The sequence below is a fragment of the Notechis scutatus genome, chromosome 4 (assembly GCF_049901735.1).
Source record: "Notechis scutatus isolate UNSWTSFEM ecotype Mainland chromosome 4, rNotScu1.2, whole genome shotgun sequence".
Classification (NCBI taxonomy): domain Eukaryota; kingdom Metazoa; phylum Chordata; class Lepidosauria; order Squamata; family Elapidae; genus Notechis; species Notechis scutatus.
The window spans coordinates 37,728,022-37,753,504 of NC_142012.1; the positions used below are offsets into that span (position 1 = coordinate 37,728,022).

The window sequence follows — 25,483 nt, forward strand, 5'->3', positions numbered from 1 at the left end:
TTTGGGAGATTACCAGAAAAACAGGAATCTATCGACTGTATATCCTCCTCCCACATCCCACCTCCTTCCAACCAAGACAGAATAATAAACCTTATTCTATATTCAAGAAAACCATTCATCTTATTTATATGGCTACACATCTCAGAAAAAGTAACTTTAGACATACCCATCTAGTGTCCAGAGGTTCGGCTGTTTTAAAAGACCTTTGATTTACTGTAATCCCAGGCTTCTCAAATTATGAGTTAAGAATCTTTGGGAGGTTAAAAGCAACTTTAGAGGTGAGTAGATCTTTTTTTTAAAAAAAAAATCTTGATAGATGGGCAGACAAAGCAGAAACATATTCGAAACTAACTTTGGCTTTGCTCCTCTGCTGTCTATGCAAACATTCAGTTATGGCAATTCAATGTTTAAAAAGCCTGCGATTAAATGATTAAAAGTGGAGTATTTATTTCTTATCCAACCCTAACACATAGGAATTTATTATTTTATTTGGGAGAGGGTCACACAAACTCCTAGAATTTTAAATGGTTGTAGTGCTATAATGTTGACAGTGTCTGTTTTAATCACGTTGAAAAAAATCTATTTCAAATCCAAACTTTAATGTATATGAGCTTTATCGTTTAGAAGTTATATACTTGTCTACATATGTTTAGCTTGATATTTAATAGGGAACGTGTCATATGTTTACTTTTCCAGGCAAAGTAGACTGTGGTTTTGGAACTGGAAAGGGCATGCCATGTCCCAATACCACTAGCATACAATTTGATACTTTCCCAATTGTATGATTACATCACATCGTACATTGCAGATCATTTTAATGTTTCATGTACCTAGCTAGCATCAGTTCTTGAATCAGTAACTTCTCCCTGAAACAAATCAATACAAAATCAAAACAGACCCATTAATTTATGATGTATAACACCTTAAGCTAGCCTTAAGGCTAGTTTAAGACCAACTTTACAACAGTGAGATTACAGGAATAAAAAGCTGCATATATGGCAATTCTATCCATACTTAAAATACTTCCTAGATCAATACTTATGCAACTCCACTACAAGGCCAGGGCTTCTTTGTGGATTTCAAAGGGAAGAAAAAGGACAGGATTTTGTGTTAAATTCTATAAAGCAATGAAAGTAGCGAAACAACAGCTTATAGGAAATATCACCTTTCTCAGATACAACAGAGCAGGGCAATCATTAAAAATTCACTACATGTAGTCAGAGCACCTAGAACAACAGTCCCTTAGAAAAAAGTGTTTACTTCTGGAAAAAAAAAGCTACCAGAAAACTGGAAATAAGACTATGTTTATTAAATATTTTAATAAAACCAGGGCACAAAAGTTTATATGCAAAGATTGGAATATTCTACTATATTCAAAGAAAGTGCAAAGACTAGATAAACCAAAGATTTTGAAGTTGGTTTTTTTTCTCTTCACTCCTTCTTCTGCAAACAGAAACACATCCAGAGGAGTTCATCATGGATTGATCTTGACTTTGAGTTTGCCTTTGTTAAAGTGCTAGTGTGAGATATGAAGATAGAGGGAAATCAAATGATAAAATGTCAGTACTCAATAAACTGACTTTTCCTTTTACAAAAGGGAAGGCTTTAGATGTTGAGTGATTAACATACAGTGAGTGTTTTTCCATAAATGTTTTTAATAATTCAATGAAAAGAAAAACACTGCATGAGCCTATTTTGCTTCTATCACAAGAGCTGAACTTACTCAGATCTTCAACATGAAGAGAGCATGATCAACAATGTAGTTATTGACACAAACCAAAAAGGAACTATTGTGCAGAAACGTATTTCCATGAAAAATGCACAGTAATGAAGACAGTTTATATAAACATGTCAGGTATCACTACTCCCAGATACAAGTGAATGCTATGTCCTTATGCATAGTTGTGACAAAGGGTTCAAGAATACCACTAAGAGAGAAATGGTTACACTAATTCTTATTAAATCTTTTATGTAATCATTAGGAAGCTAGAAGAGAACCATAATGAGCCAAGTTAAAAACTAGATTCACCTGAAAGCTTCAAAGCTCACTATAGTATTGCCTTTTTATTATTTAGAAGTTTTAAAATAAATGTGTTTTATTAAGCTGGTTGAATTATACCGCACATAGTGTAGTTAAACAACACACAAGATTTCTAAATATGGACATGCATGCTTGGTTATTTTAGAGAAAGCAAGCACTTTCACTATGGGTAATGCTATTTTTAAAATGCCTTGTAAGGAGCTTAGATGCAAGATAATCAGTGTGGAGAACATCAGCTAACAGGTTCAATGGTATCAATTCAATTACATATATTTTATTAATATAGTAGGCACCAAATAGGTCCACAAGAATCATTATTCTGAATTCTGGAAACAGAATTAATCTTTTGAAGAAAAACCATGAACATAATATGAAAAATGAGGTGTTTAGGAATTCTCATTTTTCTTTCGCAAACTTTAATGTTTGGTATCTCATTTTCACACCTTAGAAAAAGTATCTTCTTAAAAACAAAAAATAATGAAAATCAATGTATAGTCTATGAAAAAACTCTATAGTTGCACAAATATAGCTTGGGGTGTGAATGTTTTCAAATGAGCAAGATACACCAATGCTGAAAAACACTTCAGAGCAAAAATCCAATTATTATTATTATTATTATTATTATTTTTAAAAAGTGATTTCAGAGTCATGAAAACTTCAGAAAAGAAATAAGTGGCAGTGGTCTAACAGTGTAATTCTATACAAGCCTATTCAAAAGTGAAGTCCCACTGAGTACAGTGGCTTATCTCCAAGAAAAGTGGTAAAGGACTGTATAGTCTTTCTTCTAATACTGCTAAGAACAACAGTTTTACTAACAAATAAAGAACCCAAGACATTTTAATTAATTATTATATTTTCTGCATTATAGTTTAACATACATACTTTCCTTGTGTCACCCTTATTTTCATTAAATGATGATATTTTGTAATATTCAGACAGGAATACATTTTTGGAACAGTTATTTTTATAATAAATATCATAAAATAATAGAGATTTACATAATAAATATTCTTTACAATAAAAAAGTTTTAACAGACCTTTGTCTTAAAAATAGTCAGAATTCAACTTTGTGATTTTACATAAAATATACAAAAAGCACCACAATATGTGGCTAAGGCAACAAAAGGAGGAAAGTTACTGAGCTGAGGATGAGTTAAAATTTTAAACCACAGAAATAGAAGTGTTAAGAAATCAAAGACTTATACAACTTAAATTGTATTATATGAAGAGCGAACTATATATCTGAAAACAATAGAAGCTTATGAAGAAACCAGTAATGGGAGCAATGAAGGTAAATATTTAAAATCTGGATTGACAAAATAGTGGGCAAGGAACAAGCAAAATGCAAGTGGTTAATTTTAAAAAATGGGAGGGGGGGGGGAGACTAGGTTTGCTAAATTTCAACCCATATTTTCCTTTTGTTTTCTCTTTGTTTAAGGGAAATAACTGAATTGTGCAGCCTTTTTAAAAAAGGGGAATGGAAAGAGTTGAAAAAAAAAAACCACTTGAAAGCCATTAAAGTTAGTTAAAAAGAGAACAGAACAAAACAGCATCTTTGGAAAGTTATTTGCAGAATAAAGGACTTCAGAAAAACCCAGTACCCTCACTATTTCTTTCAGGAGTCTATTACTCAGAATCCTGAGATGACTTTCCAAGATGAAAAAAGATACCAGCTTATGAGCCACACTTACCAAAGACCAATGCATTCAGATTTGCCCTTCATTGAGATAAGCTATAGAAGTGAGAGAAGATCTTGGGCATGAAAGAAAAAAAGGAGCATGGACACAGAAAAGTCAGCCACAATCTGAAAGATGGTGTCTGAGGAACTGAATCTTTCCCTCCAGAAATCAGGAGGGCTTGCCTTGACCCCTTGATGGACAACTTTCCAGCTTACAATAAACTGTATTGGAGTTTTTGCATCGGCATCCTGGACGATTCATCCAATCATAACACCCGCGGCACAGTTTTAGGCATCCTTTTGCAGGAGGGTAACAGAGCAGGCACGGAAGAAACAAAGCCATGGCCCCCATGCATAGGTACCGGGACCAGAAATGTGACTGGGAACATGAGCATGGATTATCCGCATATGAGTCCCCTTCATCATCATTGGAACAGTGGTAGAAGATTCCTTTGACCAGACACATACAGGTGCTATATTCTACCATGCTTTCTGCTGAGCACAAGCATTGTCTGTTGCAGGCCAAACAAGAAGGCAAGGCCCTGGGTGCTGTGCATTCTCCACATTTGCATTTCCCGCACTGTTCACATATGAACTTATGTTGAGTAGAATCCTCTTTCAAAGGACTCTTCAAGTCATCTACAATCAAAGATGACGGTTTGGGTTGCGTCCTGATTGGCCTTTCAAATCTCTGACTTGGGCCCAGCCTTGATGGTGGTGATCTTAATAAAAGGCCCTGCTCTGAAGAAGCACTGCTGTTGCTTCCAGAACTAGCTGCACTTCCAGTGCTTGTAGATCTGCTCAAAACAGGAATCCTTGAGTTGTGTTGATGTAGCACATGTCCAAGATGGCTGGGTCTGGGCTCATAATTATTATTCACATTTATTGGTAAGATTTCATGAGTCCTTTCATGTTTTTCTTGTCTTGGAGCTGTCCGGGGAGCAGACTTTTTCACCACAGAAGGACCTTCAGTGTATTCATTGCTGCCCCTGAGAGTCTTGATCTGGTCCAGTGACAAGATGGCAGTTGGCTGAATATCTCTTTCATAGTCCAACCTTTGCTGGTTGTCCAGGAAAAGCTGCTGATGGACAACTAACGAACTGCTGTTTCCATGCTGACCTGTGGACTCCATCGGTAGTGGTCTCTATTTCTGGCATTCACCAGGAACTGGGCATGCATCTGAAATCCTAAAAGAAAGGGAAAAAATTGGAAAGAGGATAAGTTCCCAGAAGTTTTGAGGAAAAGAAATGAAACATTTTACAACAAGCCACAATGTTGCCCCAATAGGATTAACAGAGACACACCAAAGGGTATAACAATTTAAATGACATAAACAAAATATATTGAAAGTCTTCTTGTGGTTAAAAAACAAGCATTTTGCTTTTTAGTAAATTGTAATGTGATTTCCTTAAGTATATTATAACACCATACATAATATATATATATATATATAGTATAAAAGTATAAAAGTAAATTCTTTACCGGCTTACATGCTATAATTACTTCTGCTCCATGCCACCAATTATCAGCATAAAACATGCAAAGCCACACCAAGTTTCAGAGCATATGATGGAACACTGATAGAAGACATTCAAATTTTAAACAAAAGGAGATGTGAAAATTCTTAATTGGATTTTTGGTAGTCTGTTTTACTTGTCAAAGCTGCATTCTATTTTAAACATCGTCAGCATAGCAGTATTTTTAGTTGTAGATGCCTCAAGCCAAATACCAATGGGAAGAATATGTGAATCATTTCTGGGTAGTCTGCATTTATATAATGTATATACATACATACATTCAATATCTAGTGCTTGTTAGAGCAAAACATCAGATGTAAACACATCCTGTTACACAACATCTTTCCAAGTGCCCATGCACCTAATGCAGGGTGTGAAAGGGGTGTGAAAGGAGGCAGAGGAAGGAAAGGATATCAGGAGAAGAGATAGGCAGATAACCCGTTGTATTTATCAGATCTTTGAAAATGTACGTGCAGTTCTTTGGGTAAATAAGTCGCTAGGGGGGAAAAAAGGACCTGTGCACGATATGTGAAGAAAAAAGTATACAGTAGACAAGACTCAAAACATTCCTTTTAATATTAACTAAAAGGAAGGTGAAAGGGAAACTTGAATCTATACTGCTTTCTTGAGACCAATGTGACAATAATTAACACAGGTTTTTATGGAAAGTGCTCTATATAAAGAAAGACAATTTCTGACAATGACAATTTTGAATGGGATACAGCCCATGATTTGGAACAATATCTCCATAATTTCTCACCTGAGTTAATAAGCGTAAAATGTGATAATGTTGCACAGCACTTGACCAATATGGCCAAAATTTCACATAAATCTTCAGTGTGCAGATTTTTCATCAAACCTCAATAGGAAAAAGCTGAAAATCAACTAGTTTACAGCTGAGAAAAAAATGGAACTAAACATAGCAAGTCACATATTTTGCTTTTTAACATAGACTACGTTATTTTTAAAATTTTATTTAAGTTGTATGCATCTTATACATCATGTTGTGAGGTGCTTTGAAAGGCCAAACCGAAGTCAGAAATTGGATTACAGCATTTGAAACTGTGGTAGTATAATTATAAATGGAAGCTTACCATTTAGTAATTATACAAATTAAGTAACTGATTTCCAGCAAAAGAAAATGCTCCCCTATTCTCCGCATACTTATGGAAACATATTGTTATACACACACAAACACACACACACACACCCCAAAGGTCAAAATATAATCCACACAATAACCTTTCCATAAAGTTCTAGAAACTATCCCCAAAATGCTACTGGGATAAAAGAGAAGTCTGGAAATTAAATATTTTTTTCTACAGTTGTGGCTTTCAAAATTCTAAGTATGTACAAGAAGCAGCAAGATGGAATGAAATTATTTTGTTCTTTCTTTAAAAAGTGGAGCTTATTTGGAAGTAACTTGTTTGTACCAGAGTATTTATTTTGTAAAACATTTTGGATGCTATAGTCTGATTAGGTCTAAAAAACAGACAACTGCTTCTATTAGACAGTAAGTGTACAATTGATTCCAAAAATCAGGTTGTTTTTTTCTTTTATAGACTATAGACTTTTATAGTAAGACTATAGTTTTATAGTCTTAATGAATCCAAATCTTAATGATTCCCTTACTTTGTGGAACAAAGCCTAACATGTTTCTTGATTTAGTTCACTACTATCTAGTTCAAAATGGTAGGAAGGTGAACAAGCTTATAAAAATCTGCTTTGCGTGGACTTGAGAGAAACAGAGAGCAGGCTGGTGAAGCAGTGGTTGGTTGCACTGCCCACATGCAATCTGAGCTCAGAGGCAGCAATGAATGCAGAGCTGGGATGGAAGAAGAAAAAGTTATGAATGAAAACAAGGGATTTTTTTCACCCCCATTTGCAGAGGAGGAGGGGAATCGGCTAAGGTTACTATTACCTCAGGGGGGCGGACTTTCCAATGCTTAAAGCTGCACTGCCTCCCCTACCTTTCAAGGCAAATATGGAAGATTTGTATGTGCTAGTTTGAGCATGCAGGGATTCCCCCCTCCCTTTTCCCTTCAATGATTTCTAAGAAGGTGGGGGAGGGCGGGGAAGCCTGTTTATCTCTGCCTGAAACACCATTTCCTTCTTGCAGCCTCCATGCCTCTTCAGTGACCCACTAGAATCTCACCCACACTGCAAGGGAAAATCCCTTCACTATTGACTACACATACTTCGTGCGCACACATACACACACGACATATTTTAAAGATCTTAGGGAAAAAACTGTTGGGGATTATTTAGTAAACCATTTGAAGCAAAAACTTGACCCTGCTCTTAAACATAAAATCCACAGAATTAGTAGGGATTATTATGACATCCACCTGTCTTCCACACTTTCTCCACTTCCACAAAATTGCATGTAGCAAAGTAGAGCTCTAATTCCTGTGATTAAAAAATAATAATCCAATCACTTAAAAAAATTTCTTTTACTCCTGCAGTATGTGGCCAACACAGTTGCACAATTGTATGCTCCTTTCTCTGAACCATCTCTCTTACTCTTGAGAATAAACAAGGGAACTCTGACAGGGCTGGGCAGAACAATTTCCAGAAACATATGTGCAAGCATGCAATACAACAGTAGTAGTAAAAAGTAAGACCCAACCTGGTCACTTATTTCGGCATCATCTTGTCTGGGAAAAACAATCCAAAATGATTTCCTTCCAGTGTCACCTGTGCCAAATGCTATCAAAGGACTACATCAGAAACAGGCTTAAAGAGGAGGCATTGGCACCAAACACCTCTAACGGTCGAAAAAGAGCCTATTTCTCCACCGAAGCAGTTGGCAGCAAAGGTCGGCAGGTCTTAACCCTTCGATCCAGCCGCCCCACTTTCCTCACAACAACACGCACGCCTATATGCTTTATCCGAAGCCACAAGTTCAGAGCCCAGCAAATCTGGGCTAGAAGACAAGCGAAGCCGCCACTTTTTAAGCCAAGGAAATCTATCCAAACGAAACTCCAGCGACCGCAGCGCCACCCTCAGTTCCCCCCCCCCCTCCTCTTCAAGCTGGGGCCACAGAAAACTCCGCTATTGGGAAGGGGAAATGCCAGGGCACCTGCTGAATACTTGAGCGCCACACGTGCAAAAAAAGGCAGCGAGAATCCATTTTGCAAGCCAAGTTAGGACAAGAAAGGGGGACGGGCACAAACTTACGTTTTTGAATGGCAAATCCGCATGAAGGCACCTCCCTGCTAAGATAGATCCGTAAGGCAACAACGTGCGAGAAGTCTTAAAGCGCAGGAAAACTCATTCCAGAGGGCGAAACCTTCTCGGCTCCCCCGAACCTTTGCTCTCCGGCAGTCGTCGGATTCGAGAGGCCAAGTTTGTTTCCCTTCGCCTTGTCTCGACCCGCGCCGAGCGGTCGCAAAATCCTGGTCCTCGAACGAAAGGCACCCCAACTCGTTCGTCTCCCCAAACAGCTCGCCTTCTGAACACCAACATTCAAAGGGGTGTCTGCTTACACTGAGCGCCCCTGCCCTGCCAACCAGTTACTCGGGCAATTTTCTCCGAAGTGCAAATCCCAACGAGGTTTCTTCGGTAGTCGGTAGGAGAAGAGGCCGAACTGGTTTCGCAAATTCGAGCTATTACTGCTTTTCCATCACGCGCCGCATCCACAGCAGCCCGAGAGAGGGTCGCTCCTAAGCGGCGAACGGCTTCGGAAGGGGGTTGAGGGAGGAAAAAAAAAAAAATCCCAGAAAGGAGTAGCCGCCTTTTCGCGAAGCAAGCTTGCTGAGGCACGCTCGATTCACCCTCCTGCCTTCCGCCAAGTTGGAGCTTTTTCTTTTTTCTTTTCCCCCTTTGGAGGCGCAGATTTTTCCCCTCCCAGTCAGGCGCGCGTGTAGCAGCAGATAAGTCCAACCACTTCCTCGACTCTAACCTTCTTTTCACCACATGGTCCTTGGCCCGCAGCTTTCCGCTCCAACCTTAAGCGAGGCAAAGTGCAAGGGAAATGCCTGGGGGAGGGGAGGAAATCCAACATCAATAAAAAAATGCAACCAGGAGGCGCAAGACATCCTCGCGGGCATAACAGAAGAGGGCAAGAAGCAAAGCTACCATGTGCTTCTTGGCGCTGCTTGGTTGACAGGCTGATTGCAGCACCCATTTCAGTGGGGAGGGGGGGGGAGGAGTAGTCCTAGCCGAGAGTCACATCAGCTCTTCCCTCACGCGCACATACACACGTACGCACATAATTGATGTTTGAGTTGAACACCCGTGTAACCCGAAAAGGTACAAAGGTTCCAAAAGGATTTCGCGGAGGGAGGACAAATGGCGAGCTTTTTTTTCTTTTCTTTTTTGAGGGGGGGGGGGATTTGTTAAATCGCCCCCCAAAGAGTCCTCGGGTCTACATTTGAAACAACTTAGCTGCTTTACTTATTAAGGGCGTTGCAGATCGTTAAACCATCAAAAACTCACGAATGCCAATACTGGTATCAAGGTATTTTAAACGGCCGGCAGCGTTTAAGCCAGAAGTTGATTGCACCCGCCTACAGACACGCGCGTTTAATGACTCTCTCTCACCCACTCACTCACTCACTTACACATAGAAACACACAGCACCTGAGCTACTTCCGAAAGCCTTGCAAAAACCTTCAGATCATGATTACCGAATGCAAAGGTTAGGAGCCGTTCCCTTAAATTAAATCCCACGGGAACAGAATTAAATCCAAGACGCCTGCTCGGAGAAAGTTGCTTGACTTTGCAGGCTCCTTTGTGCGCGAGCGTAGCTGTTTCAGAATGAGCTAAACTCCCCACAGCAGCATTTCAGCAGAGCCCCCACCTCAACCTTCCCTCACGCCTCCAGTGATGTCAATCTGTCACTCAGAGAGCGACCAGAAAAACCCGGCATGGAGTTTCTTCCCCGCAGCTACACTGTTTCATCTTACTCATTCATGTCTCGGAGCTTTCCAGTTATTATGATTGTTTACCAACCTTCTTCATGTTTTCACCTTCACGTCACGAAAAATAATACGAGAAATGATGTTGCCTTGCCTTGGATTATTTGTATTATGAGTAATAATCCGGAACAGAATTTTTTTTAAATACCTCTCTGAGAATATAATCTTTATGACTATTTTTTAATGCTTGTAATGACTTTGTGTATTCCTAGACATACAATTGCGGTTGTACTAAATTCATTCAATGAGTTCATAAAGGACATCTTCACCAATATAATTATATGCATATATACAGGAGTAAAATTTGTAGTGCTGCATAATTTTGCAATCTTAATTCTGATACACAGGTCTAGTAGTCATTTTTAATAAATCTGGAATAAAATAATATTTAATGCTATATTTGTAGTATTTGCTGGTAATCTGTATTTGTAGATTATACATGTTTCTTTTTCAAAGGATTTATGTACACATTTGTTGCATTTATTGTTATATATAATTCAAAATAGGTGTTTTATAAAGTAGAATCCCCAATTAAATTTTATTAAGCTATTACTGATTTTATCATTGTATGGCACCCTTAAAATCTAATCTGTCAACCAGTTTCCCCCCAAATTCATGTGCTAAACAAACAAGTTTCTGTGAGGGCTCTTCTGAATGAGATTGCTTTGCATTTATTTATATAGCTTGTAATAACAATTCTCGAAATAGTCTAGGAAAAAAAGAGCTAAAAGAAATTAAAAAGGGACAATATATCAAAACAGCATAAATAATAAAGTCTGTAAAAGTTTTAAAAAGTAACATACAAAAGGTTTGCAAAACATAATAAAAAGTTTGAAAATTCATGTCTGGGGAGGACACATTGTTAGCATCATGATCTAAAGTTAAACATCCTCTTTCAGCTCCCCATTTGTGTGGCCAAGTATGAAATTTTAGCAAGGCAATGGCAGAAGGATATCTGCATGAGTACCCTTACAAACTTCTCTTCCTCATCTTATAGCAAGAACAACTTAACCATGTTCAAGTACGCCATGTCCAGCTACTGTTGATCATTTTGCAAGGCTCTTTTGCTGAACATAATAGATGATATTTGGTCTATCACCAGTCCTCATGCTAAAGAATTTTTTCTTTTCTCTCTTTCCTCTCTCCAGGTAAAGAAAAGAAACATTTTTTTTCTGAAAGTTTGTAATCAGATTATCCAAAGTCTGAGTGAAAATTTGGTTCTGAATTATTTTGAATTATTGTATTTCAGCTTTCTGGAAATAGCTAAAGATGGAGCTTTTTTCAGGCTGTTTGGGTATTGATGCCAGGTTTTGGGGGGAATCATATCTAATCCATTTGTTATTTGTGATTGTGTGGCCTTTATGTGATCTCCTGAAAGTTTACTTATGATTGTAACAGGATATAAACTTGATTAGTAAATAATTGACAAATCATTCAAAATTCAGCTTAATGTAAAACATGCTACAGTACAAAATCGTATATAAAATGCTACTGTTAAGTATATATAGTGGTGATGTGGCATGATTATATAAGTTATACCAAGTTTCTTTCACCATATGTTGTTGTTAGAAAATTAAAGAAAAATAATAGCAATCACATCCTTGAGAACATTTCTTTGAACATCTCAAAAGTGCTTTCATTTTTAAGCACACGTTTTCAAGAAATTTAGATTATCAGTCTGTCATTTTAAGATGCATTGTGTCATCCTGAATTGCAAAAATTGGTGAACGTAGTTGAGGACTGCCAATTTTAATGTACTTTGGTATATTGTGTAAATGATTAAAATAGCTGCCTCTGTTAATTACATTGATAAAAGTACAAAGAGAATCTATTAAAATCGATAAATAGAACATTGCTTTTAAAACAGCTGTAGCCAAAAATTTGTTCCTGAAGTAGAAACCACTTCTTGAATATAAGGAATATGATTTAAAAAGTAGAATTAACACTAATGCATTCCTCTTATATTCTCAAATTGTCCATTTACTTTTAAAGAACTGGATCTAAATCTTGCTTAAGAAGAACAAAATATAGAAGACATCTTTGATGATGTGGACAATACCAGATGAGTAAAACCTGAAATATATTTCTAGTTCATTCAAACCATCCATTTACTGTATGAATGCAGTAGTGAACTTGATTCAATGGAAAAGCCATAGTGGCACAGAGGTTAGAATGCAGTATCGCAGGCTAATTCTGATGACTGCCAGCAGTCTGTCCCTGACCAGCTCAAAGTTGAATCAGCCTTCCATCCTTCGGAGGCTGGTAAAAATGAAGACACGTATTGAAGACACAATATGCTGACTCTGTAAACCGCTTAGAGAGGGCTGTAAAGCACTATGAAGCTGTATATAAGTCTAAGTGCTATTGCTATTGTTATTTATTTATATGAATTTAGGTGGCAGCCATCAGGTGAATAACAAAAATTAGAATACAATATAAATGCAATATATACTTTTAAAAAACACATAAATTAACACAAAGTTGGTCTCAAACTCACCGTTCACCAATAGTTTTAAATAGAAATTATGGCAATAAGAGTCCTTCAAATTCCTGGGCCTTATGCCATGTAGGGGTTAATAGGTTGAATTGCACCAAGAAACATCCTAGAAGCCAGTATAGCTTAGAGTCTTAGATCAAAAGTGTAATATAGGCAAAGCAAGACATTCCCATAATTGCCTGTATCTCTGCATTCTGGCCCAATTGAAGTTTCTAGAAGTTATTCTAGAATGCCCATGTAGAATACATTAAAATAATATACTTGAGAAGTCACCAAAAAATGAGAGTCCATGTACAGTGCTTCCTGATCTAGGATAAAAGGGAGCTTGTACACAATAGAAATGCTGGTATCTGCTCTTTGAGCAAGAGAATCTCCAAATTATGTAGCTGTTCTGACTGTAGTGTAGCCCCATTCACTACTAAAACTAGAAAATTAGCAGATCCAGGAGGCCCAAAAACAAAACTACTGTATTTTGCTAGAGTTAACCCAAAGCCTGTTCATCTCAATCCAGATCCTCACTGCTTCCAAACACTAAGACCAAATCTGTACAGATCACTTGGCCAACAAGGGCCATATATGTACAGCTTAATACACAGGCACAATCCAATCCAAGGTTCCATTAATTCTCTCATTCCAAGCAGCAACTAAGGCTTTAGCCCAAGTGCACACCAAATGTTTGGGAAAAACTCCAACTTTCCCCAAGCACTTGGAGCAGACTGTGGAATAGCTCCCACCATCTGCAGCAGAGAGCAATCCTAGAGTGCTCTAAAATACTTGGTAAGTGATCTAATCATAACAGTAAAGTGAGGAAGTCCTATTCCTCAACTTAAAATCATATTGCTTCTGCCCCAATAAAAGACCAGGTTTAATATGTGGTCACTGCTATGTGTCATGCTCTTGATTATCAGTATCGGGCCTACTTGGCCATGAGTTCCCAAGCTGCTTGACTCTGTCTTAAGTCCCCTAAGATCATAAGTCTGGGAAAATCCCATGGCTACCTTGGCCACAGAATATAGGAGTTTAGGCAGGAAGGTTGCTATGCAGCAGGGTAATTGGTGCAGAAGCAACAAACTCTTCTAATTTCTAAAGCACAACTTAACAAACAGGAAGTTACACCCAGCTAACTGGGACAGTATTTCTAAATGCTACCAGAATCCTGAATGATCAGAGTAACTCCACCACCCCTGTCCCAGGATCTCAGCTAGTGCTACACCCAAAAACCAGGCAGGCACATCTTTGAGACAGCACTACTACCTTGTACCTACCCAGGCCCCAATAATCCATGTTAACCCTGCCCTCTTATCCATAACCATAGATGAGGGAGGCATTACTGGTAAACCTGGCATTCAACAGCAGCAGAGAGAAGCCTGGGCCTTCAAACATCAGTGACCAGGGGATAAGGCACAAGCATCAAAGGCCAGAAGACCAAGTGTACCCATACTTCTTTCTATCCATCTATCTAGCCACTGAGTCACAGCAGCATCAACTGTACCTCATCATCTTCCCGTATACTTCTTTCTATCCATCTATCCAGCCATTGATATTCCTTTTTGTCCTCCATCCCCTTCATTCACTATTACTTCAACCCTGCTTAGCCTTCTCCAGGATTGGTGAGTCCTTAGGCCATTGCACTGATTCTGTTTGTAGCACTCAGCAGATCCTATTCACCCAGTTGCCTTCCCCGCTGCAACTTCCATTCATACACTCACACCTATCCAATTCCTCCTGTTCTCACCAAACCACAACTGCTAGGAAACCACATCTCCCAAATCAGAGACAGATCAGAGACAGTTGCTTTACCTTATTCTCACTGAAGTCCAAGTAATGCACCAAATAAGCCCATTCTCTTCATTCAGTCTTATACCATCCAGCCAAGAGCCTGCCAATTCAAAGTCTTCTGGGAGAGATGGAAAATCCCTCTAGCCAGGCAGCCATCCAAGGACAACAGAAAACACTTCTGGTCACCAAAATTTTATTATGGAGACGAATAGGCAAGATAAGGCACTTATTTTATACTTTATTAAAACTCTTTTTGTCTCCCTCATTTAGCAGAAATTACAAAAGCTGCTGGGATAATAAAATGGTTGACATTTTAGATTGGAATGACATTTCTACACCATAAAGCTATTTATTATTTCTTAAATATCAAATCAATTTATTGTTGGTTAAGTGTCAGCCCAAAGGTCTTAGCAAGACTACCATGTAAAAACTACCCTTTTCAGAAGAAAATAATGTTATCAAAGTATTTAGATTTGTTGGGCTATGGGCTAATGCAAACTTTAATATTGCAACTTTTTGTATATTAAAAACTAACTACTGCTTTGTAGTAAAGAATGGGTAGGTTACATGTTAGAAAATAGGATGTAAGTAGGATATGTTAAATATCCTTTGGTTTCTGATTAGACATTCTCCTGAATACCCTTCGTTCCCTTTTCTTTGCTATTTTTCTGTATGCTTCTGTTCTAGATGATTATTTTCTCCGCTGTTTATCATAATTGCATAAAAATCATTGCTACTAAGTCAGCAATTGCATTGTCTCCCAGTTTTCTCTGGGAAAAGAGGAGAGGAGGGGGAAGAAATCTAACAAAGCATTCTGTGGTCAATTGTGTTATCAAGGCACTTGGCACTACCAGCTGATTCTGGCTTACTATTAATCTTTCAGGCAAATAAAACACTCCTTTGTAGTTAAATGCCTAACCAGCTACTACTATATTTTAACTTTACCTTACCAAAAACATTTTTACAAAAACTACGTATAAAGCTTCAAACAGAATCAGTCTGTGCTAACTAGTTGGTTCCAATATTGCAACACTATTTAAATGCACATTATCCCAGTTAAGCAATATTAAGTAGGCCTAGAAAACTTTATGAAGAAAAATGAAGTTTTCTAGAACTGCTTAATCTTGCTTACATCTTAAATGCAAACTGAACTTAAATCTGGTGATTCAATTGCACATTCAGTTGTATACAAAACTTCAAGTATACCTGATCAAACTGTATGTTTCTATATATTCCTGAAACAGAAGTTAACAACTTGCATATATATAAAATTAACATATATGAAAATCTGCATACAACTGCATATGATGATTTCTAAACTCATTTATGAACAAAGTATTGTGTATATTTGGCAGTTTTAAGTCTGTAAAGAATCTCAGTCTTCCAAGTCATGGTTGTCCCAAAGGTGCTTTTTCAGGAGGCAACTGGACTTTCTTGTTTTTTCCTGTGAAGATGTTTTGCTTCTCATCCAAGAAGCTTCTTCACCTCTGACAGGATAATGGGGAATGGAAGGATTTTTATTCCTTGCAGACAGCTGGTAATCTGCATCCTTTAGAGCAGCGGTCACCAACCGGTGGGCCGCGAGAAAATTTTGGTGGGCCGCAGAGAAATCTCACCCCCAGAGCACCCCCACAAAGCAATTAATCCAGGCTGCACAGAAACACAAGGCTGCACCGCCCACATGGCCCACGGGAACCCTCCCCGCCCACTCACTCCTTACCCGGTAAACTTGCCTGCTAAATTGCTATTTTTCCTTTTTCTGACCATCATCTGTTCTGCTGTGCCAGGAGATTTAGATTAGCTAGGAAGCAAGAAATGGTTGGATTTCTTGCTTTCTAGCTAATTTTTAGATCTTCGGCTCAGCACAGCCAAACCTGCTTGCAAGCAAATTCAGTGCAGACTCATGGCAAGCAAATTTGAGAGACTGAGCTAGCCGATGGCAGATAGATAGATCACTGAATGATTCTGTGAGTAACTAAATCTGCCTGCTTTGCCTGATTTTGGGTAAAAGTCGCTCTTTTTTAAAATAAAAAATTCAATATTTACATGCATGGTGTGTTGTGAGTTAATTTTGTGAGTTTGCTTGCTAACAAATTTTATGAGTTTGCTTGCAAGCAAATTTTATGTGACAGACTGAGCTAGCATATGACAGATAGATAGATCTCTGAATGAATCTGTGATTCTGTGAGCAACTCAATCTGCCTGCTTTGCCTGATTTTGGATAATAGTTGCTCTTTATTTATAAAAAAATTCAATATTTATATAAATATTTATAATATTTACATACAAGCCATGCCCAGCCAGTCACAGGACCACCAAGCCACACCCACAAATTAGGCCATGCCCACAGAACCAGTTAGTGGTCCCTGGGATCTAAAATTATTAGTTTGGTAGTTTGGTGGTCCCTGAGGTCCAAAAAGTTGGCGACCCCTGCTTTAGAGGGTAGTTGAAGTACTTGGAGGTTTATCTGTATCCTCAGGGTCACCTGAGTAGTGCTCCTGGTTCCTGTAGTCTGCAATTTTTTCCTCTGGAAATCCATTCCTATTCCCACACCATTCAAAGGTGTTCATCCCAAATTGTATAGCTAAAAGTCTGGAGCTGATAACCTAAGGCAGCTAATATATTGCTTCCTCCTCCTATTTTCCCCATAATGATAACTCACCTGAGAGGTGAGTTGGTTTGAAAGAGAGTGACTGGCCCAAAGTCACTAAATTAACTTTCATGCCTAGGGCAGAACTAGAACTCATAAACTCTTAGTTTCTAGGCTGGTGCCTTAATCACCAGGCCAAATAGGATATCTTGTATATTTAAAAGGATATCTGGAAAAGGGATCTGGAAATTATGGTCTAAGTAATGTAACTGTGGAAACAGAAGTAAGCATTATTTTTAAACTACTACCAAGAATCTGGAAGAGAAAACCTTTCACGAAGAACGATTATCATGGCTTCTGCAAATGTAAATTAAATTTTTAGAATTATTTGACAAAGAGTTAACTATAATGGCAATCTGGTTCATATACTAAAGACCTGTAGAAATGAAGAAAGTAGCACATTTAAAAACAACCAACTTTATTTGGCATACGTTTTTGTCAGCAGCAGCTATTCCTAATACAGTTGAATAGTCTTGAAAAAACTAACAGACTATGTCTATTTTGTTCCACAGTCTAACAAAGATTTCATCTACCCCATCTCCAGTATGGTAGATTGATATTCAATGTTTTCCAAATAGATTTTAATCAATTTGTTGAGACATCTTACACAATAACAATTTATGCAAGAACTAGAAAGGCAGAAAAAATTAGAAGGACATTATACAAATGGTTTAGAAAGCCATTTAAAACTAATTCTTTGAACTGGTTTAAAACATTATCTGAAATTAGGTATGATCTATGTTCATTGGTGATACAATTTTTTTTATATTGGGAAAAATAAAGACTTATATAGAACTCCAAAACAATCCTTATAAATTGGAGAAGAATAGAAAATGTTAAAATCCATTTTTAAACTGATATAATTTGAGAAAAGCATTTCATAGACAACCAAAAAACAACCTATACTCTGTACATGACAGCTCTGAAAAAGGTAAGAAAATTTACATTATATGAAACCTTTATAGTTAGTGATAGTGATGATGGAGAAATGAATGAGTGCTACTATGGCACAGGTGTCAAGCTTACCATGTCACATTGCTGTCACGTGACATTTTGCGATGTTTTCCCCTTCATGGAGCTGGGGTGGGCATGGCCTGTATGTGACACATCTGGCCCCCGGGACGCCATTTTGACATTCCTGTGCTATGGGCAAGTTGCAGTATTATGATGTCATCAGAAGGGAGCATAGGATTTTAAGCCATTCCTTCCAATCCATGTACACACACCTCTTTTGGCACGATGATGCACTAAAGAACATATTTCTTTGAAAAAAAATCCTACTTATTTTCTAGAAATGAAGTTGTATACTTTATGTTTGTTAATCACTTTCTCACAGTGAATGCAATCCACTCCGCTGCTGATACTCTTCATAAAATTTCTGTAGGGAATCTGGGATTCTAGGAGTCACAACAACCAAAGCTTGTTGAAAATGCTCTTTCATTATATATTTGGCCTCAATATCTTCTTGAAGTGCAAGGAGAGCAGCTTCTCTACAAACTGCAGTTATCTGTAAAAGAAAAGCACCAATTACTTTTTAAAAAAAGAATTTTGTTGGAATAATTTGTTGAGAATTAAAGGCAAGAAAGTCACAAATGCAACAGACGGTCATTTTTTGGCCTTCTTTTGTCGAACATCAGTAGAAAGAGTTCAGCTGCAATAATATTCAACAAATGATTAGAACAACAATGCACTCTGCTGTCAGAGCTCCATATACCATAACTTTTATGTATCCAAAATAAACATATGTCAAGATACTCAGTAAAAAAGCTGATAATCCTAAATGTTCAAGAAATAAGTGAAAAACGAAGTTTGTAATAGTGATTTTCTTGTTTAAAATTTACCTGTGTATCACTCTCACACTCCAAAACAACATGAGAACAGATGGTTGGTTAAGAAATAAGAAATATAAATAATTAACTAAACAAAGAGACAAATAATTAAAATTCAAAGAAGAAAAAGTACAGAGAAAAGGCTGGAATCTTCAAGGTGACTTTAGAAGTTCAGGAAGCAGCCTCATGAAAACTTCCTTCCAAAGGTACATTACTACTGTGAAAGGCATCGGTGGAATGAGTGATCATTATTTCAGTGTAGGAGAGAAAACAGTGATTGATACTGACTGCACCCTTATGGGCAGAAAAGAAAATGCCAGCTGAAATGCATTTGTGTCAGCCATTCAATGTTTGTTCCTTGTTTGTTCACTTGCTGAAAGGAGTTACACTGCTTACACCAGACTAATGGCTGCCAAAATCATTTAGGAGCTTTCTAGGGGATTTAGCAAGTGTTTAGTAAAGGCTTCTGAAAAGGGAAAAATTTGGATGTCTTTGTCACGTTACTACAATATTCTGTTAGTACAATATTATGTTAATAATTTCTGTTAGCTCTGATCAGTGCTCTGATGCTGTGCATTTGAATTCTTTACAGCCCACTGCAGATCACTGAGGGAAGGAAAGAGGAAAATTGCGCACAGCTACCTTGTAGGTAACATTTTGTCAATTCAGGGAAGGGAATCATTTCCACCTTAATTCTTATTTTTTAAAAGAAATACAATTTCTTGAAAAAAAATAATACTGGTTTTCTGGTACATTTTCCCAACAGCTGATTTATCATTTGGCACATTCTGCAACAGAACCCTCTCTCTCAGATATATAGCATAAAAACAACAATAGCAGCCTAATTCAAATTTTAAATTAAAATGAATATTATTATTGAAAACAGTAATTAAATATAAATAAAATAGAGCATTAAAGATGCCAACTGAAATCAGATTTGTGAAGCTCTGCTAAAAATCCTATGGTAACTCCTCATTAGTTAACGATATCATTAAGATATGGCAGAAAGAACTTAAATGCACATTTCAAGTCAACATTCTAAAAGAGTCACAAAGCCATGGGGTAGGAAGGAAGAATTAATATTTCAGTTTAAATTTATTTAGCCATATCCTGCATGTAGGATATTAAATAATTATATTTAATTACATAAAATAATTATATTTAATTACATAATTAAAGAGTAAAATATTTTCCTATATGCTCAAATCCCTAATCATATAAATCTAGGTCAATTGATAATACCTATATCACTATCACATTTGATTGCCATGTAATCTGTCTTAGGGGGGGGGGGGGGGGGGGGGGGGGGGGGCAAAGTGGACCTTTTTAAATAAAACCGGCCTTTAAAAACGTTGTTTTAATTTAATTACAGGCTTTATTTATTATATCACTATCACATCTCTTAAAAATGAACACAATCATTTGTAAATTGGGCGGATATAGGGAATTTTTAATGTTTTGTCATTGGAGTTGGGCAGCTAATAAATTCAAAGGTATTAGTAAATATATAATCACTGTGTATTATACATGGATTACCAGCTAGCGTATGGTTTGAGGTTATTTGACTGAACTATGTAATATCATGTATACATATTTTGCTCAATAACAGGAACTTGAAAACACATGACATAATCTGTATTCCTGAAAGAAAAGTATGCCCCTTGCTATAAAACTCTAATCCTTTTGGTGCAGTGTTGAACTCTGCCAATAAACTTATAAAGAAAAGCTATTTTTTTTCAAACAATACTTTGTAGAAAACAAAACAATATTTTTTACAAATGTATTTTAAATTACAAACTGAAAATTAAAGAAACAGCAATTTTATTTTGGATTCTCACGTACATAATTTGTGGTTCTTCCTTCAACCATAGGTATTCAGAATATATGAAAGGATTTTTTGCCACAACACAATTATCATGAGTATATAACAAAGGGGTCAGAAACACCAATAAGGAGTTGTTCATTTATTTTACTTAATCCTAGGAGACTTCCTAGCAATTTTGACTTCTGACTGATTTAAACCACTCAGATTCTAAAATTAATATTTAGAGGCAGGATTCAGTTTCCCAGATGAAAACCTTCTCAAATATAGCTTATTTTATTGCATAAACCATAGGCTTATAGACCCAGGGCTAATTCTATAAATCAGATGAAGTGAATGGCCAATTCAAATGACCCTTTGTGATTTTCAGCAGTTAGTTTCTTCCAAAAAGCTGAGTCTCTTTCAGCTTTTGTGTATCTGAAGTACTAGGAAAAAAACTTTAAAGAACCTTGAGAAAGAGAAGGAAAGCAATGAGCTTCTGTGTTAAAATCTTAGGTATTTTTGTTTTAAGTAGCTTTGTTAATGCATCGTCTGCCAAGAACACCTGTTAGCCATTGAATTTAGTCCGGCTGCAGCTGGGGCTGAATGTGTGTACAGGGAACTGGCAGCCTGCTAGGCTGGTCTTAAATTGTGCTTCCTTTTTCCATGCTTTTCTTTCAAAGTTATCCCCTCCTCCCCGTAGATGGCTACAAGAGACTATGTGAGAAAGAGATTAGGGACCTGGAGCAGATTGGCATCCTGTGGTGGATAGTGAATAGTGCAAACGTGGAGCTTTCCTGGATGACAACTACCTGCAAGCCTAGGGCTAGCCTGTGGTATGCACCCTCCTAGGCACTTCTTAAAGCAGGATTAGGGAGTGGAAACTCCAACTTTCCCACTCAGCATGCAGGACTTTGAAAAGCTTCCAAAATGGAGCCCTATTAAAAAGAAAAAAAGGAAACCCCAAGAGTCAAATCTTTTAAAAAGCATTTACTCCTTTTCCCTAACTTTCTGATGTGCAACTCCTACTAAACCAGTCCCATGGGCCAGCTTAAATCATAAATAAGGCCAACTCACAAAGACCAAAAGGCATACTTGCATCAAAATATGAAGGCCACCAAGGAACAGTAACTGTAATTTATATCTCATTCACTATCTATGAAAACCTAAATAATTACAGAAAAAGATCAACTCTAATTTCTATTTTATCATATTTTTCTATTTATAAATGCTATGCTTATTTAAATCTTGAATAGATTCTACTAATCTTAGACTGACTTACAAATTAGCTTTTTCTCCTCTTAGGAGTGAGCATATAAATAAAAACTATAGCAAGTTAACACTTTCAAAGCACAGCAAAAGCATAACTGAGACTCAATAGCCAATTCTTTTTTTGGAGTAATACACCTATCTTCAAAAAGAAATAAATATGTATATAAATATGAAAGAAAAAATATGGAGAGGGAAGAGAAATAAATTTATGTCATCCTTCTTGAGTATTTTTTCCCCTTATTCTGCGAAGAATTAATTTAGGAATTGTCCTATTAAGAAAAGGAGTTCATTTATCAAAACATGAATTCTTCTAAAATTATGTGTAAAATATCTGGGAAGAAAAGTTTATACATAGTATCATTTATAAATAAGATCTTATACATAACTATCATTATTAATGCTGAAAACAAACAATATTTACTAGAACAATGTATCTTTCTATCTGCAGTGAACACTGAAAACTGCCCAGAACCATTTGGAAGTGAATGGCTTATATATTACCATTTTTTAAAAAGTCACTATATGAGGGAGAATGTGGTTCCTTTCCCCCCACTATTGACTATCCTGCTTACTTTTACAGATATTAGTTGGTTAGTACCTAGCCTCTGTAAGGAGATACGCCTTATGCGCCTGGGAGCCTAATAAGACTGGAAGGCCATTCTCTATCCATTCACATTTCAAATGTGGGACTCGTATCCACCCAAGGAATTCTGGGCAGTCAACATAAATAAAACAATTTATGAAAATCCAATTTTAAAATGTGGGGTGGAGGCCCCTAAAAATCAATTTAGCTCCATTAACATCCAAACCCATAGTCTCCCCAAAGGCTAATATTTGTTTATTTGTTAAATTTGTTTGCCACCCATCTTGTAACAAGGATTGAGTCAGGGAGGAGGCTGCTCCATATTACACAGATGGCACACCTCCTGGGTTCCATAAGATGACACTGCTTTGTTGGTAGGACCAAGAATATGTGCACCCTGCCAAATCTAGCAGATTGGCAGAACTATGGTATAAGCACTTTCACAAGTAAGTGGGACTCGTGGCATCTTGAACTGCCCACTGCAAGCCAACTCACATAGCACTAGTGTGACATGGGTTTTTGTTGTGAGTCCAATATTCTGTGTGTGTCACTGTATTTTAAAACAGCTAGAGTTTCCAATTGATGTTCAAGGACAACATCATTGCAACAGGCCAGCTGGATGGTGATTAAGGCATAAGTTTATTTATTTATTATTTATTTATTTATTTGATTTGTCAATTGTTTACAAGATAATAAGTATAAGTGTATACATAGTTGTGAATACATGAGATGGGTACATATAAGAAAAATAAAAGAATAGAGAAACAATAGGACAGGGACGGTAGGCACGTTGGTGCGCTTATGCACGCCCCCTACAGACCTCTTAGGAAAGGGTGAGGTCAATGGTAGACAGTCTAAGGTTAAAGTTTTTGGGGTTTGGGGAAGAGACTACAGAGTCGGGTAGAGTATTCCAGACATTGACTACTCTATTGCTGAAGTCGTATTTCCTGCAATCAAGTTTGGTGCGGTTTACTTTGAGTTTGTATCTATTGTGTGCTCTTGTGTTGTTATGGTTGAAGCTGAAGTATTCATTGACAGGTAGGACATTGCAATGTATGATTTTATATACCATGCTTAAGTCAGACCGAAGGCGGTGTAATTCAAGGTTTTCTAGTTCTAGAATTTCAAGTCTGGTGGCATAAGGTATTCTACAATTAGTAGAAGAGTGGAGAACTCTTCTTGTGAAATATTTCTGGACTTTCTCAATTGTGCTAATATCAGATACGTAATGAGGGTTCCAGACTGATGAACTGTATTCGAGTATTAGTCTAGCAAATGTTTTGTATGCTCTGGTTAGTAGTGTGATATTGCCAGAGAAAAGCTACGTAGGATTAGGTTAACAACTCTTAATGCCTTTTTGGCTATGTAGTTGCAGTGGGCTCTAGCACTCAGATCATTAGAGGTGAGTATTCCAAGGTCCTTTACAGAGCTTGGGTCATTATTTTCTGATTTTTTTTGCCAATATGTAAGACAGAGCATTTATTTGTTGAGATTTGAAGTTGCCATTTGTTTGACCATTTGGATACATAGTCAAGATCTTTTTGTAGGGTAGCAGTATTGTCTGTAGTATTGAACAGCTTTACATCATCAGCGAAGAGAATGCAATTGCTCTTAATATGATCACAGAGGTCGTTTATGTAGAGTATGAAGAGAGTTGGTCCTAGAACACTGCCCTGAGGGCACCACTATTGACAGGTACTGGATTTGATAGGACTCTCCCGATTTTGACCATTTGTTGTCTGTTTGATAGGAATGCTTCTATCCAGTTATTCAGTTGTCCAGATATACCATAGGATTTTATTTTTAGGAGTAGTTTGTCGTGTACCACTGAATCAAAGGCTTTACAGAAGTCTATGTAGATTGCGTCTATTGCTTTGCCCTGGTCGAGTTGTGTCGTCCATATGTTTTTGCAGTGTAAGAGTTGCAGATTACAGGATAGTTTTTTTCTGAAACCAAATTGTTTATTGGAGAGTAGGTTGTTTGTCTCTAAGTGGAGGATGATGGATTGGTTAATAATTGATTCCATGACTTTGCAGGTGACGCAGCATAAGGAGATTGGTCTGTAATTTTCAACTAGGCTTGGGTCTCCCTTTTGAAGATGGGGATGACTGTGGCTTGTGACCATAGGTTAGGCAAGGAGCTGGTCCTGAAAGATTTTTCAAAGATTATGCTTAGAGGTTTGGCTATGGCAGTGGATAGCTTTCTTAAGAAGTAGGCACATATTCCATCCGGTCCAATAGATAGGGATGGTTTTAGATTGCGTAGTGATTTTCAACATTGTCTTCTGTGAAATCAATATGTATTAGGTCATTGTTGTTATCTGTGGTACGGTTAGGAAATACTGGGCAAGATCCATTGCTGTTTACAAATACTGAGCCGAAGAATGTGTTAAAGATGTTGGCTTTAATGGTGTCGTCAGCAGTCTTTACCATCAGGTCCTATCAAGGAGGGATGGACCTTGAGTCTTTTAGTTTGTTGTTTACAAAATTGTAAAAAGCACGGGTGGAATTGGTGCTTAGAAGGTTTTCTTCTTGTTTAATGTGATAATTGGTGCATTCGGTCTTTATCTGGTGGCATAAGTTTTTATATCGGTTTTTGAAATTGGCAACGTGACCAGATTTGTTTTTCCGCCAGAGTGATCTCTTTTGGATTGAAGTTTCCTTATTGATATGGGTAATCTTTTTGTTTTGTTTTGGGAGTTGTTGTTGGAACATATAGTATGATGACTCTTTTGATTTCAAGTAAGAATATGTTGTAATGGTCTTCAACGGTATTGCATCCAGAGAATAGAGATTGCCAATCAAGGGATGAGAGGTCGTTGTCTATAAGATCATAGTTGCCTTTTTGAAGTTATAATTGGGGATTACATCATTGAGGTGATTTTTGTGTGGACGTATGTTGAGACAAAAGTCAA

General features: G+C 37.3%; 2 protein-coding genes across 8 annotated transcripts in view; both read right to left on the bottom strand.

Moving 5' to 3' along the window:
* Positions 1-2,876: 2,876 nt before the first annotated feature.
* Positions 2,877-10,071, bottom strand: SPRY1 (sprouty RTK signaling antagonist 1). Of its 7 annotated transcripts, none has more exons than XR_015749235.1 (3): positions 9,821-10,048; positions 8,417-9,216; positions 2,877-4,906 (listed from the first exon to the last, which is right to left on the bottom strand). XR_015749235.1 is itself a non-coding variant. In XM_087963160.1 (3 exons), exon 3 carries the CDS (start codon positions 4,849-4,851, stop codon positions 3,889-3,891), a length of 963 nt encoding a protein of 320 aa, XP_087819286.1. In that variant the 5' UTR covers positions 4,852-4,906; positions 7,866-7,945; positions 9,868-9,999; the 3' UTR covers positions 2,877-3,888. The 7 variants fall into 7 exon arrangements, 5 of the variants coding, with proteins under 5 accessions (XP_087819286.1, XP_026522814.1, XP_087819284.1 ...); XR_015749234.1 differs by having other exon boundaries at positions 9,868-10,037; XM_087963160.1 differs by lacking the exon at positions 8,417-9,216 and adding an exon at positions 7,866-7,945 and having other exon boundaries at positions 9,868-9,999.
* Positions 10,072-17,485: 7,414 nt separating this feature from the next.
* Positions 17,486-25,483, bottom strand: part of AFG2A (AAA ATPase AFG2A) — a 129,942-nt gene continuing 121,944 nt past the window's right edge. The window contains exon 16 of the mRNA XM_026667035.2: positions 17,486-18,591. Within this exon, the coding sequence (XP_026522820.2) occupies positions 18,415-18,591 (177 nt within the window). The 3' untranslated portion in view covers positions 17,486-18,414. The remainder of the gene's footprint in view (positions 18,592-25,483) is intronic.

Coding starts and splice junctions, on each gene's coding strand:
- SPRY1 (XM_026667029.2), bottom strand. CDS start 4,851: ATGGAGTCCACAGGTCAGCATGGAAACAGCAGTTCGTTAGTTGTCCAT.